The 20,898-nt window shown below is 46.9% G+C and overlaps 1 protein-coding gene across 1 annotated transcript; it reads right to left on the bottom strand.

Moving 5' to 3' along the window:
• Positions 1–639: 639 nt before the first annotated feature.
• LOC118398512 (isthmin-2-like) lies at positions 640–20,771 on the bottom strand. Its single transcript, XM_035793907.2, has 6 exons — positions 19,521–20,771; positions 16,036–16,290; positions 6,558–6,879; positions 3,864–4,001; positions 3,591–3,659; positions 640–3,459 (listed from the first exon to the last, which is right to left on the bottom strand). The coding sequence occupies exons 1-6, from the start codon at positions 19,869–19,871 to the stop codon at positions 2,942–2,944; spliced, it is 1,653 nt and encodes a 550-aa protein (XP_035649800.1). The 5' UTR covers positions 19,872–20,771; the 3' UTR covers positions 640–2,941.
• Between the last annotated feature and the right edge of the window lie 127 nt (positions 20,772–20,898).

The raw sequence follows: 20,898 nt of genomic DNA, 5'->3' as shown, positions 1-20,898 counted from the left end.
TGCAGCCAACAGAACATAGAGGAGCTCGCTCCGAGAATAACCAACATGTAAAAAACAAAACATTCTGCCTGTCCTAAAATGTATAACGTTTCAGGCCGTTTGGTCTCCAAGTGAAAGCAGATTGCTCCACACATGCGGAGGCTGGGGTTCAGCCTTGTAAGATCAGTCAGCAGGCCATGCCTGGACGACCCTGGTTAAGGCACAGCAAGTGGAAAAACAAAGACATCAAAACGCAGTCAGCTTCTCCTCTTCTCTGCCTGCCTGAGACCCTGGAAGAGAGAGGGGGCATGCTCCACAGATCAGGTTCTTGTGAAAACGTTCAATTTGGAAGTGATACTACTGAGTAAAACACAGGGCCGTTAAAAGTTCACCGATCTCAACTTTTTTTGGGGGGGGGGGGGGTAGTCAACAGCCTTTTTTGATGAAGACCTTGGGCCAAAACATCAGTAAACTTAAGCACCTCTAGAAAGAAAGATTTGCAGCCAACTTTTCTTATGCTTTACTGTGTTTTGAAATCTAGTAGGTGAGTTGTGGCTTTGTGTATGATGAGGAAGTCAACTACACAGAGAAACTACGCAGATTTCAAAGACAACTGATAGTCTGCAGAAGGACAGAACAAGGACAATTATGAGCCAGACAATCAATGCAAATGTCTTTATATTCCTCATTGTATTTGTCACAACATATTTTCATAGCACAGAAGTACAATAAAATGATAAAACGATACAGACACTTGATGGAGTTGCTGTTGGAGTGGTCATATCATGTGAGGCAGGTCGTTTCCCTTCTGACGTCACCGTGGAATCAGAGTGTCTCAGTCCGAAGTAGGTTTTAAAGATTCCAGAACCTTTCCCGAAATAATTCCAGGAGTTTTCCAGAAATCCCAGTTGAAGAACTCCAGGTTGGATGATTCCCTCGCAGGTTTATGCCCTGCCGATTCCACAAATATTCCAGCCAGGATTTTCTTTACCTGGGTATTTTGGGAAAGTGAATGTTGTGAATTTTGCAACCCTAGTAGTGCACCATGTGGGTTTTAGTAGAGTCATTTCAAAGCTTTAGCAGACTTAAAAAAACGGACAATAAATACTGTACAAGACAATATGGTACACTCTTAGACAAAAGGGTTTCAAAAGGGTTCTTCAACTGTCCCCATAGGACAACCCTTTTTGGCTCCAGGTAAAACACTTTTTTGTTCCAGGTAGAACCATTTTTGGGTTCCATGTAGAACCCTCTGTTGAAAAGGTTTTATAATGGAACCCAAAACCGTTCAACTTGGAACCAAAAGGATTCTACCTGGAACGAACAAGGGTTATTCTAAGAGTTCTCCTAAGGGGACAGCCGAAGAACCCTTTTAGGTTCTAGATAGCACCTTTTTTCTATGAGTATAGTTATACTAGTTTAAGAAATCACAAAATATCAACCATGCTTTTAAACAGAAACTCACATGATAATATACTTTACAAATGAACAATGCAGCATTTCTGGCAAGTTACCCTTTCACAAACATATAAACATTTGATTTTCATACATGCCATCGTTTGTATATATGTATATATATATATATATATATATATATATATATATATATATATATATATATATATATATATACCTTAAATAAAGTGCCTTCCTTTAAAAAACAACAACAACATGTGATTTAAAAATGTAATGCATGTTTGCACACATTAAAAAAAAACTGAATTCCTGAAAGAGGTTTGGAGCATAAATGTTAAGACTTCAAGCCAACAGTTCCCACTCCTACGAAGTCTTTGCAAAAACAATGCAACATATCGCAATGGAATAGAACAGCTATTCAACTTTAATTACATTGACAGAAAAAATGGCTTGCCAAAAACCGCACAGAGCATCATTTCATAACTTTATCTGAATTAATACTGTATTTATCCGCTCTTCATCCATTTACACTGTAGATCCAACTTTTTCGTTTCCGTAACAGGTACCATTCATCTTTAATGTGCGCTCTGAAGTACAGTCCGAAGTGCACTCTGAAGTGCACTGAAGTAGTGGTTCCCAATGCTGCTCCACTGTTGAGGTACGTATGGGCTATAATCTCTAACAATATGAGTCCCCCTGAGAAAACTGTAGAAACATCCATGATTGAAGGTTCTCAAACTGTCATTGTTGAAACAGAGGACGAGAAGTTCAGTCCAGACCAGAAGACTGTCTCCACCTCCAAGCTTCTAAGAAGTTGTTCTGTTGACATGGTATCAAGAATGAGCATGAGGTGCTGGGTGTGGTTGTTCGTGCTTGTAAACTTCTTTCTTTAGACCAAATTCTCTCCTCAGCTTTAGATTATATTTTTTAAGAATAACCTTTCAGCAAATTCATGTTTGTTCAATCATATATCCCCCTCCAGTACCTATTTAACTTCATCTTCTCATAGCAGCATAGTTATGACTTTATTCATGTGTTGGGCATGACACATTCCACAATCCCCTTTTCAAAACAAGACTTACTACAGTATCAAACATCTCGCACAGCAAAATCAAATCAGGAAGTACATTTGGGATGTTTATGTTGCTTTCGTCAGTCACACAGAGCCACGACACCTACAACAAGCCACCAACAGGCTAGACGACAATGTCATGGACAGACGGCGAGAGAGAGAGACAGAGAGCTTGGTACCATGCTGGATGCGAAACACGTCGGCAAGCATTGACAGGACTGCGTTTTTTAGTTGTTGTTCAGTTCAATGAAGTTCAGTTCTGTTCTGTTGGGTCTGGTCACAGGGTGTTTAATGTGCCAAATCCTAACTTGAAATCAACTTGCACCTCAACCTTGCAACCGCCATACCTCCTTATATGCAAAATGCAAAAAGCTATGCAAAACAGTCCTACACGCGCTCCCTTCTCAAGTTAGGATTGGGCCCCACTGTACGGGTGAATTCTGGGTAGTGTAGTTTTGGCTGCTGTGTGTGTTCTCAGTATTCCCGGGCCTCCTCCAGCTCGTTTATGAACACGTCAAGGTGGGGGTTCTCCGGGCAGACCAGGCCGTTGTTGGGCGGCCGCACCGCGTGGAAGCGGCTCCAGTCCCCTTTACACAGGATCCAGGGAAGCACGTCCACCTTGAAGTGGAGCTCCGGGGAGAAATCCGTGCTGATCAGGTTGGGCGTTCCTGCACCCTTACCCCGTGTGATCAGACAGCCACGGTCGTCGTAGCAACAGTGCTGGGCGCCGAGCGTAGCGACATCGCTGGAGAGGGCCGAGCGGATGCAAGTCCTCGCAGAGGGTTTGTAGATGTCCAGGCGTTCTTTAGGGCCACTGGCGTCATGCCAACGGAAGGTCCGGTCGTGTCCCTCGTCGAAAGCGCTGACCACTGTGTAGGCGGCGGCCGAGGGGTAGGCACAGGGGCAGCTGGGTAGTTCTGAAAGGACCTGGTTGAGGTATCTCTGGAGGAAGTCGCTCTTACAGTTCAGCCACTTCTCACAGGTGTCCACATCTAGAGGGAGAGGAGAGAGAGACCATGTTAGATGTAATTACATTAGTAGGTGCATTCTAACTGCCCATGTTTGCTAGTTTGACTAACCTATTTGCTTAACCATTTGCTAAGTGTACATTGATTCGACATACCTGTGCCAAACGGTTCAGTGCCGTTCTCCATCTCGAAGGGGAAAGGTTCAGCCACTGTGTTGACAGCGTCTGCAGAGACAGGAACGGTACCATTTAGTTAGATCACGTCTCTAGCTCACATTCACAGATGATTCAGCTCATCGACTAGTCGACCAACTAACTTAAATTAGCTGAATTGGGTGTGTAAGTGCTGGGCTGGAGCAAAAGCCTGTACATCCTGTGGCTAGGAGTTGGTGACCGGAATCTAGAATAAACGTTGTGTGTGAAGTTCACCTGGACAAGGCTCCATGTCACATTTGGTGGCCTCTGTCAGGGTGCAGCTGTAACCACAGGACCGTGTCCTCTTCCTCTCTCCATGACCACAGGTGACTGAGCACAGAGACCAGGCACTCCACTCCTCCGTCCCCTCCTCTGTACGGGGGGGAAGATAAAACAACAAAACTGAAACTCATTAAGGATTTACATAGTGGTTTCCATGTTGTGGGGTAACTGTAACTCATTAGCCTGGGACCAGACTAATACTTGTCTTTGTTTCACCTTTGGTTTAGCTAGCAAAACTTCTGTCTGGTCACAGTAAGCTAGTATCTCACGCCTTCCATAACGGATGTGTAGGAACCACAACTACACACCCCTAGAATCCCCCTAATGCTCACTCTCTAATCAGAGAGAGTTGAATTCCTCTCCCAGCTGTAGGGTTCCCTAACTAGGTTCCGTAACTGTGTAGAACTCCCATTAAAGGCATTTGGTTTGTTCACCACATACATTTAACAAGCTATCACGGAAAAGGAAAACAACAACTTGAACGGATTGATTAGGAGTGGGCACGAAGGAAAACTCTGCATAGTAAATCGTGCTGCTGGGAAAGAATGCTAGATTAGGTTTAGATGCCTTTCCTGAACCGAAGTATAAACCGGAACCTACTGTAGACTCTTACACAGGAGTAGCGTTTCCCTCTCAAAGACCCCTTAATTAGCAGTTTTTCTAAAATAATATTATCTGGAACAAAAAAATCTATCGACTAAATGTTAATATTTGCTATTATAGCTAAGCCATAACAAGGCCTGTATATAAGTTTTCTATCTCAGGCAACAGTATAATTTTCCTCGGGTCTAACCTTCTCCCAGCCCCATAGTCCTGTAATGTAGACTCTGCCAAATTAGAGACAAGTCTCCGCAATGAGGCTGAAGTTCTCCATCTGCTTCTGAGAGGTTTGAGTCTGGTGTTAATGATACCGAAAACATGTCCGCCCTCGATTACAGACAAGATGAGGTGGGCGCAGAAATGGCAGCTTTGTTGGTGGTGCAGCTTGGGCCTTTGTGGCGCTGCCAGCTCACCATGTGGCCAGAACACAGGAATAGACTCTTCTCAGTACAGGAGCGTTTTAATTACAGAAGGGAAGCCCCAACGTTACATTACGCTAGTCTGGCATACATACTTTATATTCACTAGAATCTTATTTTATATCTGACCACTTAATAGACGTGGTCGCCTTGTTCCTAACCAACATACACCTCATTTAGCAACGTTCAAGCCAGATGCACATGCACATACACATCCTATACTCAGTGAAATTGTTCAACTGTCTATGTTATCGGAATGCACTGTGTTTTGGTTCATTGAGGTTTGAGGTTAAGAGCAATTGCCAGAGTTAACAGTCCGTCTCTTTTGTCTGAAACCAATCCCTTTGTCTGATCTGAAGGGTAGAGGCAAAGGGCACACTGGCTAAAATGAGTGACTTAGAATTAAACAGGGAGCTCCTCTGCCTGGTGCACTATCAACGTAAACATTCATCAAACTACGAAGTTGTAACTCCTCTCTGCCTGTCCTCCGAGGCCAGATTCTCTCATCCCACTGTCTTTTCCATTCCTTTAAAGCTTCCACATCCATACTCTTCCCTTCTCTTTTCATTGGCTCTGCTCTGCGGGGCTGAATAAAGCTATCTGCCTGTGCAACCAGAAGGCATGGTGCTCTTTTCCCACCATGCAGAAGGAGAAAACAGACTGAGGAGAATTAAGAGAAACCAAAAACAATAGAGGAGTAAATGTTCTGCACAGCCCTGAAAGCCCTCGAATTCTTGAACTGTCTCAAAAGGCCTTGCCGCCTAGGGCCCAGGGCAGAGGGCCGAGCCAGGGTCTGGGGGCCTGGGGTCCCGGAGGGGGGATGAAAGACCCAGCCGAATGGCCCCTGTCATCCCCTCTTCCCAATCTGCCCTCTAATTGTTCACAAGCAGTGAGCTGTTTTGTCTGTCAGGGGGAACAGGCTCACGCTGCCATTAGCGAGTGCATCGGGCCCATCTTCAAAAGACAGCAGGCCTCCACAGTGAGCTGCGAGCTGGGACCCAGTGTCCACTTCAAAGGCTTGGGCTCCACAATGGGCCTGACGGTCGAGTGCTCGCAGAGTGGAGAGCTCTCTTGCTCGCATGCTCAGTCAATACTTCGGTCTCTCTATCTCTCTCACTATAATATTGTACAACTTTTCTACATTAACCTCCTATAAATCTCGTTGTTTCTCTTTCTCTCCCACCATTTTATCTCCCACCATTTCAAAACATCCTCAACTTTTGGATGCCATTTTATCAACTAGTCTCAGACAGGCATGTCAAAGACCAGTGGATCAAAGATGAAAGTTTTTCCAATTAGAACGATTTTTGGAAAGACTTTGGTCCAGAACCGTTGCCTGGAAGCCAAAATGATTGCCTAGATTATCAGTTGCTACTGGCATGTAGAGAAATGTTGACTCTACTGTACTCAAAGTGATCCCAAGTTAGGTGTTAACTAAGATGGCTGGTGTGACATCTAGACAGACACTGTGCCACTTAGGAGTTTACACAGGCACCCCAATTCTGTTCTTTTCCCCAATTATTGGCAAAAGATATGATCTGATTGGTCAAAAAAAACTATTATTGGCAAAAGATCAGAATTTGGCTGCCTGTATAAACTCAGTCTTAGCGTAGACAAGAAGCCTCACCATAGTAGCTATGAGTGGCGTCCCAACCCTCATTCCAGCGACTGTCCCAGTCTCCCCCCACTCCACTTGGGAGGGGCTCCTCACTACCATACTCCAACAGGTAATCGTCCTCCTCCTCCTCTTCAGTCTCCTCCAGCCCTGAGCGGCCAGTTCCATCCTCACTGGAGTCAGCATCTGTGTAGCCCCAGAACAGGGGCCAGAACAGCTTCTTACCGCCCAGCCAGTCTACAGTGGAAGGGGAGGAAGGAGGGATCCAGTCCTCGTCCGTTACCAGATCCATCTCCACTTCTATGTTAGGGTCATCCACCACCTCAATGGTCACCTGGGACAGGTTGAGAGGAAAGAGGGTGTTAGTAAATGTTATTACAAAACGCGCAAGCTTGGTATCAAAGGTCTTCGCATGCTAAACTGGCAACCTCTACACACTCTGGTGTATTCGTGCACACAAAGTCTGTACAAAATAAATAAATAAATAAATAAATAACATTTAAAAAAAGACAAGCTCTTTAAATGATATAAAGCAGGTGTATTCCAAAGCCACAATGAAACCAAGATATGACTGAGCAGACTCCTCGGAAATAATCCCAACCTCCAGAAGTACCAGGGAAACTGACCTGCCTAATTTAAAGCTCTGACTTGGCCAGGCAGAAACGAGATATGCATTGAGAACTCAATCAGATGATCCTACTTCCTGAGCATTTGTTATGATTTTAACTCCTCATTAGACTGGTAGGTGACTCATTAGACTGGTAGGTGACTCATTAGACTGGTAGGTGACTCAGACTGGTAGGTGACTCAGACTGGTAGGTGACTCAGACTGGTGGGTGACTCCTCATTAGACTAGTGGGTGACTCCTCATTAGACTAGTGGGTGACTCATTAGACTGCTAGGTGACTCCACATCAGACTGGTGGGTGACTCCTCATTAGACTGGTGGGTGACTCCTCATTAGACTAGTGGGTGACTCATTAGACTGCTAGGTGACTCCACATCAGACTGGTGGGTGACTCCTCATTAGACTGGTGGGTGACTACTCATCAGACTGGTGGGTGACTACTCATTAGACTTGTAGGTGACTCCTCAGACCGGTGGGTGACTCCTCAGACCGGTGGGTGACTCCTCAGACCGGTGGGTGACTCCTCAGACCGGTGGGTGACTCCTCAGACCGGTGGGTGACTCCTCAGACCGGTGGGTGACTCCTCAGACCGGTGGGTGACTCCTCAGACCGGTGGGTGACTCCTCAGACCGGTGGGTGACTCCTCAGACCGGTGAGTGACTCCTCAGACCGATGGGTGACTCCTCATTAGACTGGTAGGTACTCCTCATTAGACTGGTGGGTGACTCCTCATTAGACTGGTGGGTGACTCCTCATTAGACTGGTGGGTGACTCCTCATTAGACTGGTGGGTGACTACTCATTGGACTGGTGGGTGACGACTCATTAGACTGGTGGGTGACGACTCATTAGACTGGTGGGTGACGACTCATTAGACTGGTGGGTGACGACTCATTAGACTGGTGGGTGACGACTCATTAGACTGGTGGGTGACTCCTCATTAGACTCATTAGACTGGTGGGTGACTCTCATTAGACTCATTAGACTGGTGGGTGACTCCTCAGACTCATTAGACTGGTGGGACTGACTCCTCATTAGACTGGTGGGTGACTCCTCATTAGACTGGTGGGTGACTCCTCAGACTGGTAGGTGACTCCTCAGACTGGTAGGTGACTCCTCATTAGACTGGTAGGTGACTCCTCAGACTGGTAGGTGACTCCTCAGACTGGTGGGTGACTACTCATTAGACCGGTGGGGGACTCCTCATTTGACTGGTGGGTGACTCCTCATTAGACTGGTGGGTGACTCCTCATTAGACTGGTGGGTGACTCCTCAGTAGACTGGTAGGTGACTCCTCAGTAGACTGGTAGGTGACTCCTCAGTAGACTGGTAGGTGACTCCTCAGTAGACTGGTAGGTGACTCCTCATTAGACTGGTAGATGACTACTCATTAGACTGGTAGATGACTACTCATTAGACTGGTAGATGACTACTCATTAGACTGGTAGGTAACTCCTCATTAGACTGGTGGGTGACTCCTCATTAGACTGGTGGGTGACTCCTCAGACTGGTAGGTGACTCCTCAGACTGGTAGGTGACTCAGACTGGTAGGTGACTCCTCATTAGACTGGTAGGTGACTCCTCATTAGACTGGTGGGTGACTCCTCGTTAGACTAGTGGGTGACTCCTCGTTAGACTGGTGGGTGACTCCTCGTTAGACTGGTGGGTGACTCCTCGTTAGACTGGTGGGTGACTCCTCAGTTAGACTGGTGGGTGACTCCTCATTAGTTAGACTGGTGGGTGACTCCTCATTAGACTGGTGGGTGACTCCTCATTAGACTGGTGGGTGACTCCTCATTAGACTGGTGGGTGACTCCTCAGTTAGACTGGTGGGTGACTCCTCAGACTGGTAGTGACTCCTCAGGTGGTAGGTGACTCCTCAGACTGGTGACTCCTCAGACTGGTGACTCCTCAGACTGGTAGGTGACTCCTCATTAGACTGGTGGGTGACTCCTCAGACTGACTGGTAGGTGACTCCTCAGGTGACTCCTCAGACTGGTAGGTGACTCCTCAGACTGGTAGGTGACTCCTCAGACTGGTAGGTGACTCCTCAGACTGGTAGGTGACTCCTCAGACTGGTGACTCCTCAGACTGGTAGGTGACTCCTCATTAGACTGGTAGGTGACTCCTCATTAGACTGGTAGGTGACTCCTCATTAGACTGGTGGGTGACTCCTCATTAGACTGGTGGGTGACTCCTCATTAGACTGGTGGGTGACTCCTCACTCCTCATTAGACTGGTGGGTGACTCCTCATTAGACTGGTAGATGACTCCTCATTAGACCGGTGGGTGACTCCTCATTAGACTGGTAGATGACTCCTCATTAGACTGGTAGATGACTCCTCATTAGACTGGTAGATGACTACTCATTAGACTGGTAGATGACTACTCATTAGACTGGTAGATGACTCCTCATTAGACTGGTAGATGACTCCTCATTAGACTGGTAGATGACTACTCATTAGACTGGTAGATGACTCCTCATTAGACTGGTAGGTGACTACTCATTAGACTGGTGGGTGACTACTGCTTATACCTGTAGGTGACTCATTAGACTGGTGGGTGACTCCTCAGACTGGTAGGTGACTACTCATTAGACTGGTGGGTGACTCCTCAGACTGGCAGGTGACTCCTCAGACTGGTAGGTGACTACTCATTAGACTGGTAGTTGACTCCTCATTAGACTGGTAGGTGACTCCTCATTAGACTGGTAGATGACTACTCATTAGACTGGTAGATGACTCCTCATTAGACTGGTAGGTGACTCCTCATTAGACTGGTAGGTGACTCCTCATTAGACTGGTAGGTGACTCCTCATTAGACTGGTAGATGACTCCTCATTAGACTGGTGGGTGACTCCTCATTAGACTGGTGGGTGACTCCTCATTAGACTGGTGGGTGACTCCTCATTAGACTGGTGGGTGACTCCTCATTAGACTGGTAGATGACTACTCATTAGACTGGTGGGTGACTCATTAGACTGGTGGGTGACTCCTCATTAGACTGGTGGGTGACTCCTCATTAGACTGGTGGGTGACTCCTCATTAGACTGGTGGGTGACTCCTCATTAGACTGGTAGATGACTCCTCATTAGACCGGTGGGTGACTCCTCATTAGACTGGTAGATGACTACTCATTAGACTGGTGGGTGACTACTCATTAGACTGGTGGGTGACTACTCATTAGACTGGTAGATGACTACTCATTAGACTGGTGGGTGACTCCTCATTAGACTGGTGGGTGACTACTCATTAGACTGGTAGGTGACTACTCATTAGACCGGTGGGTGACTCCTCATTAGACCGGTGGGTGACTCCTCATTAGACTGGTGGGTGACTCCTCATTAGACTGGTAGATGACTACTCATTAGACTGGTAGCTGACTACTCATTAGACTGGTGGGTGACTACTCATTAGACTGGTGACTACCTCATTAGACTGTGACTACTCATTAGACTGGTGGGTGACTCCTCATTAGACTGGTGGGTGACTCCTCATTAGACCGGTGGGTGACTCCTCATTAGACCGGTGGGTGACTCCTCATTAGACTGGTGGGTGACTCCTCATTAGACTGGTGGGTGACTCCTCATTAGACTGGTGGGTGACTCCTCATTAGACTGGTGGGTGACTACTCATTAGACTGGTGGGTGACTACTCATTAGACTGGTGGGTGACTCCTCATTAGACTGGTGGGTGACTCCTCATTAGACCGGTGGGTGACTCCTCATTAGACTGGTGGGTGACTACTCATTAGACCGGTGGGTGACTCCTCATTAGACTGGTGGGTGACTCCTCATTAGACTGGTAGGTGACTACTCATTAGACTGGTGGGTGACTCCTCATTAGACTGGTAGATGACTACTCATTAGACTGGTGGGTGACTCCTCATTAGACTGGTGGGTGACTACTCATTAGACTGGTGGGTGACTACTCATTAGACTGGTGGGTGACTACTCATTAGACTGGTGGGTGACTCCTCATTAGACTGGTGGGTGACTCCTCATTAGACTGGTGGGTGACTACTCATTAGACTGGTAGATGACTACTCATTAGACTGGTGGGTGACTACTCATTAGACTGGTGGGTGACTCCTCATTAGACTGGTGGGTGACTCCTCATTAGACTGGTGGGTGACTACTCATTAGACTGGTGGGTGACTCCTCATTAGACTGGTGGGTGACTCCTCATTAGACTGGTGGGTGACTACTCATTAGACTGGTAGATGACTACTCATTAGACTGGTGGGTGACTACTCATTAGACTGGTGGGTGACTCCTCATTAGACTGGTGGGTGACTCCTCATTAGACTGGTGGGTGACTCCTCATTAGACTGGTGGGTGACTACTCATTAGACTGGTGGGTGACTACTCATTAGACTGGTGGGTGACTCCTCATTAGACTGGTAGATGACTACTCATTAGACTGGTGGGTGACTCCTCATTAGACTGGTGGGTGACTACTCATTAGACTGGTGGGTGACTACTCATTAGACTGGTGGGTGACTACTCATTAGACTGGTGGGTGACTCCTCATTAGACTGGTGGGTGACTCCTCATTAGACTGGTGGGTGACTACTCATTAGACTGGTAGATGACTACTCATTAGACTGGTGGGTGACTCCTCATTAGACTGGTGGGTGACTCCTCATTAGACCGGTGGGTGACTCCTCATTAGACTGGTAGATGACTACTCATTAGACTGGTGGGTGACTACTCATTAGACTGGTGGGTGACTCCTCATTAGACCGGTGGGTGACTCCTCATTAGACTGGTAGATGACTACTCATTAGACTGGTGGGTGACTGGTGGGTGACTTCATTAGACTGGTGGGTGACTCCTCATTAGACTGGTAGATGACTACTCATTAGACTGGTGGGTGACTACTCATTAGACCGGTGGGTGACTCCTCATTAGACTGGTGGGTGACTCCTCATTAGACTGGTAGATGACTACTCATTAGACCGGTGGGTGACTCCTCATTAGACTGGTGGGTGACTCCTCATTAGACTGGTAGATGACTACTCATTAGACTGGTGGGTGACTACTCATTAGACTGGTGGGTGACTCCTCATTAGACTGGTAGATGACTACTCATTAGACTGGTGGGTGACTCCTCATTAGACTGGTGGGTGACTCCTCATTAGACTGGTGGGTGACTACTCATTAGACTGGTGGGTGACTCCTCATTAGACTGGTGGGTGACTCCTCATTAGACTGGTGGGTGACTCCTCATTAGACTGGTAGATGACTACTCATTAGACTGGTGGGTGACTACTCATTAGACTGGTGGGTGACTCCTCATTAGACTGGTAGATGACTACTCATTAGACCGGTGGGTGACTACTCATTAGACTGGTAGATGACTACTCATTAGACTGGTAGATGACTACTCATTAGACTGGTGGGTGACTACTCATTAGACTGGTGGGTGACTCCTCATTAGACTGGTGGGTGACTCCTCATTAGACTGGTGGGTGACTCCTCATTAGACTGGTGGGTGACTCCTCATTAGACTGGTAGATGACTACTCATTAGACTGGTGGGTGACTACTCATTAGACTGGTGGGTGACTCCTCATTAGACTGGTGGGTGACTCCTCATTAGACTGGTGGGTGACTCCTCATTAGACTGGTGGGTGACTACTCATTAGACTGGTAGATGACTACTCATTAGACTGGTGGGTGACTGGTGGGTGACTCATTAGACCGGTGGGTGACTACTCATTAGACTGGTAGATGACTACTCATTAGACTGGTGGGTGACTACTCATTAGACTGGTGGGTGACTACTCATTAGACCGGTGGGTGACTCCTCATTAGACTGGTGGGTGACTACTCATTAGACTGGTGGGTGACTCCTCATTAGACTGGTAGATGACTACTCATTAGACTGGTGGGTGACTCCTCATTAGACTGGTAGATGACTACTCATTAGACTGGTGGGTGACTACTCATTAGACTGGTAGATGACTACTCATTAGACCGGTGGGTGACTACTCATTAGACTGGTAGATGACTACTCATTAGACCGGTGGGTGACTCCTCATTAGACTGGTAGGTGACTACTCATTAGACTGGTGGGTGACTCCTCATTAGACTGGTGGGTGACTACTCATTAGACTGGTGGGTGACTACTCATTAGACTGGTGGGTGACTACTCATTAGACTGGTGGGTGACTCCTCATTAGACTGGTGGGTGACTACTCATTAGACTGGTGGGTGACTCCTCATTAGACCGGTGGGTGACTCCTCATTAGACCGGTGGGTGACTCCTCATTAGACCGGTGGGTGACTCCTCATTAGACTGGTGGGTGACTACTCATTAGACTGGTGGGTGACTCCTCATTAGACCGGTGGGTGACTCCTCATTAGACTGGTAGATGACTACTCATTAGACTGGTAGATGACTACTCATTAGACTGGTGGGTGACTCCTCATTAGACTGGTGGATGACTCCTCATTAGACTGGTGGGTGACTACTCATTAGACTGGTGGATGACTCCTCATTAGACTGGTGGGTGACTACTCATTAGACTGGTGGGTGACTCCTCATTAGACTGGTAGATGACTACTCATTAGACTGGTGGGTGACTACTCATTAGACCGGTGGGTGACTCCTCATTAGACTGGTGGGTGACTACTCATTAGACTGGTGGGTGACTACTCATTAGACCGGTGGGTGACTCCTCATTAGACTGGTAGGTGACTACTCATTAGACTGGTGGGTGACTCCTCATTAGACTGGTGGGTGACTGGTGGGTGACCTCATTAGACTGGTGGGTGACTCCTCATTAGACTGGTAGGTGACTCCTCATTAGACCGGTGGGTGACTCCTCATTAGACCGGTGGGTGACTCCTCATTAGACTCGGTGGGTGACTCCTCATTAGACTGGTGGGTGACTCCTCATTAGACTGGTGGGTGACTACTCATTAGACTGGTGGGTGACTCCTCATTAGACCGGTGGGTGACTCCTCATTAGACTGGTAGATGACTACTCATTAGACCGGTGGGTGACTACTCATTAGACTGGTGGGTGACTACTCATTAGACTGGTGGGTGACTCCTCATTAGACTGGTGGGTGACTCCTCATTAGACTGGTGGGTGACTCCTCATTAGACTGGTGGGTGACTCCTCATTAGACCGGTGGGTGACTCCTCATTAGACCGGTGGGTGACTACTCATTAGACCGGTGGGTGACTACTCATTAGACTGGTGGGTGACTACTCATTAGACTGGTGGGTGACTACTCATTAGACTGGTGGGTGACTACTCATTAGACTGGTGGGTGACTACTCATTAGACTGGTGGGTGACTACTCATTAGACTGGTGGGTGACTCCTCATTAGACTGGTGGGTGACTCCTCATTAGACTGGTGGGTGACTCCTCATTAGACCGGTGGGTGACTCCTCATTAGACCGGTGGGTGACTACTCATTAGACCGGTGGACTACTGACTGGTGGGTGACTCATTAGACTGGTGGGTGACTACTCATTAGACTGGTGGGTGACTACTCATTAGACTGGTGGGTGACTACTCATTAGACTGGTGGGTGACTCCTCATTAGACTGGTGGGTGACTACTCATTAGACTGGTGGGTGACTACTCATTAGACTGGTGGGTGACTCCTCATTAGACTGGTGGGTGACTACTCATTAGACTGGTGGGTGACTACTCATTAGACTGGTGGGTGACTCCTCATTAGACTGGTGGGTGACTACTCATTAGACTGGTGGGTGACTACTCATTAGACTGGTGGGTGACTACTCATTAGACTGGTGGGTGACTCCTCATTAGACTGGTGGGTGACTACTCATTAGACTGGTGGGTGACTACTCATTAGACCGGTGGGTGACTCCTCATTAGACTGGTGGGTGACTCCTCATTAGACTGGTGGGTGACTCCTCATTAGACTGGTGGGTGACTCCTCATTAGACTGGTGGGTGACTCCTCATTAGACTGGTGGGTGACTACTCATTAGACTGGTGGGTGACTCCTCATTAGACTGGTGGGTGACTCCTCATTAGACTGGTGGGTGACTCCTCATTAGACTGGTAGATGACTACTCATTAGACTGGTGGGTGACTCCTCATTAGACCGGTGGGTGACTCCTCATTAGACCGGTGGGTGACTCATTACATCGGTAGCTGACTACTCATTAGACTGGTAGGTGACTACTCATTAGACTGGTGGGTGACTACTCATTAGACCGGTGGCTGACTACTCATTAGACTGGTAGATGACTACTGTAAGACTCATCCTGTATGTTAAAGCTCCAATTGGCAACCTAATTCTCTATATAGCGCACTACTTTTGAGCCCCAGGGAATAGGGTGCTATTTGGGCCACAGTCTACATAGTAGAGGATGTCAGGACCAGGCAACTGGGGGGCTATAGTGAGGGACTTCCATCCCGAGTAGAGGGCAGAGCCAGCCTGAGGTCATTACATGCAGCTCCAGCTAACCACATCCTGGAATCAACCAGAAGATGTAACCAACTACTGTGAGATTGAGATGAGTTGAATGGAAGGGCATGCTGAAGACATTGAGGCTAATCGCTTGAGAAATCACAGGAAATGGGAGGAATTGAGCAGATTTTCTACTAGAAGTAGATTTATGTGATGTGGAGCTGAGTTGTCCTTCTTCTGACATTTTATGAAATATCCCACTCATCATGCCACAGAGAAAATCAACACCATAGAAATGAATGAAGGTAACCAATCTCTATACTGCCTAACCAAGTGGGCACTCTGCCACACATTAGTATAGGATGAGTTTCCCGCCCTACAATGCAAAGAGATCTCTGTAAAGAAATCTCTGAGAGTGAGAATTTCTTTCAAATATCCAATCAATAATCATCACCACTCACCTGGATGTTGGGGTTCTGAGAGCTGATGTCTGCATTGGCGAGCTCAGGGAAGTTCTTGAGGTCCAGAACGAAGGGTTTAATCTCCTCCTCTGGCTCAGGCTGGGGCAGAACCCCTACGGAGCGATGCTGAGAGTGAGACCACCTCCTCTTGTGGCGGTGCTCCATGTCAGGGGGGAGGAGGCTCTGGACCTGGTTCTGCTGCTCCAGGGCCTCCGGTCCACGATGGACCCCACTGGCGGGCGACTGAGCACGAGCCTGAGTAAAAAGATAGGAGACCTCAATTAAGCATCATGATGAAACACAGTGGACTGGACCATTCTGAAGATTTGGATGAAATGAATAACACACAGTCAGTACATTTGCTACAGGCTGGTTTAAAGCCACATAGGTTAAACTTGCTAGTTTAATTTAGCAGGTTGTTATATGAAAGCTTAAAAACATTGGGGTTTTCATTGTCAACCCCCTATAACATTTCCACCATATTACTATCATGTTTCCACTGTCCATGCTGTTAGACCATTCTGAAAACCATGAGGGCAACAAACCAACCAACAAACCCACCCTAGTCCATCCATTTGTCTTTTTTCCCACAGCAGCCAAAGCCCTGGCATCCAGGCCTTTGACAAAGAGGAGACTGTGCCAGATTCTCTAGTTTTAATGAGAGAGCCTCGGAGTCGTGGGACCCCTGGGACGGTGGGCAGGCTGGCCTTGTGTGTCTCAACCTGCCGTGCCGCCACACAGCTACCCGCTGTACACAGACACAAGTTGTAGGGGTCCTCCTCAGTCAGATTCCAACCATCAGACACCTGTCAATGTCTTTTTCTAAATTGAAGCTCATCAGAGACAAGGATGAAGTTCTCCCCTAATTCTGAGCTAAGATCAGTTTGACGTTTCTCCACTCTTACAGTTAAAGTTCGAATTCAGGGAGGGTGAGCTGATCTAAGGGTAACTTCCACTACTCTAAGCTTTTAATTCAGCCAGCATCTATAAATAAATAGCCCAAACATCTGACGGGGCCTCAGTGTCTGGAGCCGTGCCAGTTTGCGGTCGAAAATGTGGTGCCATTTAAAACAATGAGGGGGAACAAAATCTGGAGCCGTGACAAAACGGTTGAGCAATTGTGGTTATGGGGCCGAAAACAGACCATACTTTTTCAGTGGCTGCAATTGTCCCATAAAAAAAAGTCCATCAGATCAGATCCAACCATGAGAACACATGGCCACCATTTAGAGGTAACCCCTGTCAAACAGCATGAGGACGGGAGAGGAAGATGGGGAGAGAGAAAGGGGAATGAGAAAGAGTAAACAAAGGATTCTGATGAAGAGAGAGAGGCAGAGGGGGATCAGAAAGGCTTCCCCTGGGGTCTAGGCAGGTCCCTCTGAGGCTTAGCATTAAAAGATCTTCAATGCATGGTTTCTACCACTTGTATCATGGTCTGACTAGAGAAGTATTGTCAGAAGTTAGATCTAGTTAAAGGAACTCATATAAGATACTCCTGACACACAAAGATATACACCGACAAGACTTTGAGATTGGAGTCATGAAGGGCCGCATATTTTCACACCTTCCTCATCTTGTCTTTTTTACACATCTGGATTCTGTATTCAGTCTCCTCCTCCTCTCTCTCTTTCTCTCTGCAGAGGGGCTCCCCTGATGATCAAAGGCCTATTGGTTGATGGTATGCGGTCTGTCTTTACGAGCCACTATGGATGTGCAGCAGTGGGAGCCCTGGCCTTTCCGACACACAACAAAGGAATTACCATTAAATTCCTCTTCCGTCATGAAACAAAGCTTAGTGTCCTTTGTAGGGGGTGGCTGGGGGGACACTGGAGCCATTTAGGCCGGCCGGCCTAGTAGTCGGCGGTGACACACATTCAGCGGGGACAGAAGAGGAAAGGAGGGGAGGTGGATGTACAGTACTGTATGGATGATGAAGCAGAGGAGAGGAACACAGGCAGGCGGGCGGGCAGGCAGGCAGGCGGGTGGGCGGGCGGGTGGTGTGGCAGGCAGGCCTGATTTATGTGTCCACAGATATCAAAGGCCTCTGCACTTGGCCATTTTCTAACCATTACAGAAGAACAATAAACTATGGGGTCCTTTGATCGCCTCTTTGAAAATGTGGAAAAGAAAAAAGAAAAAACAAGTGCAAGCGCTTGAAAGAGGGAGAGAGGAAAGGAGGGGAGGGGGGGTGAAACCGAACAGATAAATAAAGCAAACAGGTCTCAATATTTGGGAATGAGGCCACGCACACTTCACACCCCTCCTCTGCCCCCCATGATGAGGGGGAAACCAAAAACAGGAAATTCCACATTAACTCAGTAAAGAGCCAACATAAACAATCAACCAGCCTGACCTCTGACCTTTTTCCAGTGTGAGAGAGAGCTGCTGAGGGTTCCTTTTAACCCACTTGGTTATGTAAGCCCTTGTTATTGTGCCTCTCATTCCTCTACTGTACAAACCAGCCCCTCCTCTATCCGCTTACACTGGCATTTAACAGGTCACCAAGAAAGGTGACATAGGGTCATACTCGCTGGTGCCCAAAACGCGCATTCAGCACCACCAGTCACACTCTTCCTCTCTGTCTCTCACTCCCTCCCTCTCAGTTCCTCTCTCCCTAGCTGTTTGACGTTCAACGGACATGAATCACCATCAGTTATAGGCCATGGGCATCGGGACATCAATAGGGCACCCACTGGAGGAGAGCCAGGGGAGAGAAAGTACAAAGGAACGACATCATAACACAGATCTGGAATCTGTCTGTTTGCACCTTTCTTTCATTCGTACATCTGATTCTGTTCATGGTGACCTTCAAGCCCTCTATACACACACACGTCCACGAGCGGCACAAATACCCCTATTGGATCCGGTTACAGATGTGAGCTAGGTATGTGTGTTCAAAGGGAATACAGCCTTTGAATGTGTTGTAGCTGCTGTGTAATGCTATGCTGCTTAGCTCAGGCTGACCTTCTCTGGATGCTCAGATACCTTACTATACATGGAGAAACACAGAACAACACTTTGCCCCAAGGCCCTAGAGCTTCATTGAAACAAGTTTCCTTTGGTTCATGAACAGGGAATGGGCAATGACAGTCTGCTATGAGTGCACAGCATTGTAAGTCTGTCTGTGATGCCGTGATTATGGTTTGCTATCAAGTAAACCTTTGAATGATGTGAATGATAATGCAGAATGTTTTTGGCAGGAGAGCAGTAGTTATTTTCTGGAAACTAATTAAGTTATCACAATTAATTTGACTTAAATAAATAATTGGCATGATGGCATCAAAATAACTCACTGTAATTTGCACGTAGACATGTGTTTGTAATATGTTCAAATATTGTACTAATTAAGTATTAAATCATTTACATATGCTCAATTCATTTAAATACCATTTGCATCACATTTCACTCGTTACATTTGGAACGCATTGCACGGAATTGCCCAAATCTTTGTAGATGAAAATAATCAAGAAAATACATTTGCTTACCTCCAAAGACACGCCGTTATGCAGTTTGTTGTGCTGTTTGGTGGGAAAGCCCATCACCAATCCAACGAAAAGTACTAAAAAGATCATCAATATTGTCAGACATCTCCCTCCGACTTGAATCATTTTCTCCATTGAAGTGACAACTAACAAGTAATTTGAAGTCCCCAATCTATCCAATTTATCCCTAACTTGTATATTCTTTACGTCGCGAGAGAAACGTTGTTTTCTGTCCTCATCCGAGCTTCTCTTTTCCAGAACTTGTTTCCTTACGAGCAGGTCACCTATTCGACCAGCAGCAACAGCTTTAAAGTCTTCCTCTTGATAGAGATGCGCGCTGATGTCCGATGGCATCCGACGCACAATCCATATCCCTCTGCCGCACTTCGACGCAACTCTGACCACTCAGACTCTCAAAGCGACTGATTTCTCCTTTCACTGTCTGTCTGCCTATATGTTGCGTCTAGGTCAATGTCTAGGTTCTTTAAGCCTCCCCATTTAACCAGACCAACTTGGGCTATAAGTACAAAAGACACACACAACCACGCACTCTCTCAGTGCGCACCGGTGAACGGTTTATTCAACTAGGTTAAAATAGTTGGGTACACTTCCTTATGGATGGGTGAGTGTTTTCTTCCAATACATTGACATCTGGAGTTGAGAATAGCCTGTTTGCGTTATCTCTGACGCGTTAATCCATTATCCAATTGAAGTCAGTCGATTATCTACAACGCAGGTTTGTCCAAATCAATCAGTGTCTGAGTCGCACTGATTCGGATACGCACGTCTTCACACCTTCTACACTGTTGAAGAGAGGAGTGATGCTTAAGAGGGGGTGTCTCGCGGATCTAGTTATCCAAATAGAGAGGGAGAGAGCCCTTTGGAGATGTGACCGGGACACAGAAACGACTGATAATTGGCACGCGCATAATGGAAGAGGAGATAAGTGACTTTGTAGACTGGATTAAATGGATTACCAGGGAGCCAACACCTTCATTAGGCACAGTAGGTGTCACACGTCAAGAAAACATTCCCCCTTAGCAAAGGCGCTGATCATAGGTCTACTTTCACACTACTCTTTATGTAAAAATATGGCGCGTCAATGTAAACTTCACCGCAAGAGGCGTCACTCTCCAGTAACAGATACAGTTTTACATGCCGATATTGGCCCGTTATTCACCTATTTAACTATATGAATATATTTCAGAGATCGGCTTGTGTCCACTCTCTCCCTACCGCTCTTTGCTGCATGTGTACTTTTATATAAACAGGATAAATCATATGCTTTCTTTAAGATAGAAAGTTGGAAGTCATTTAATGCTATTCATTGTGTAAAGTCTTCCCGATAGATGTTACACATTGTATGCATATAGACCTTCTT

The sequence above is a fragment of the Oncorhynchus keta genome, chromosome 19, assembly GCF_023373465.1.
Source record: "Oncorhynchus keta strain PuntledgeMale-10-30-2019 chromosome 19, Oket_V2, whole genome shotgun sequence".
Classification (NCBI taxonomy): domain Eukaryota; kingdom Metazoa; phylum Chordata; class Actinopteri; order Salmoniformes; family Salmonidae; genus Oncorhynchus; species Oncorhynchus keta.
This window is presented reverse-complemented; position numbering and strand designations above follow the sequence as displayed.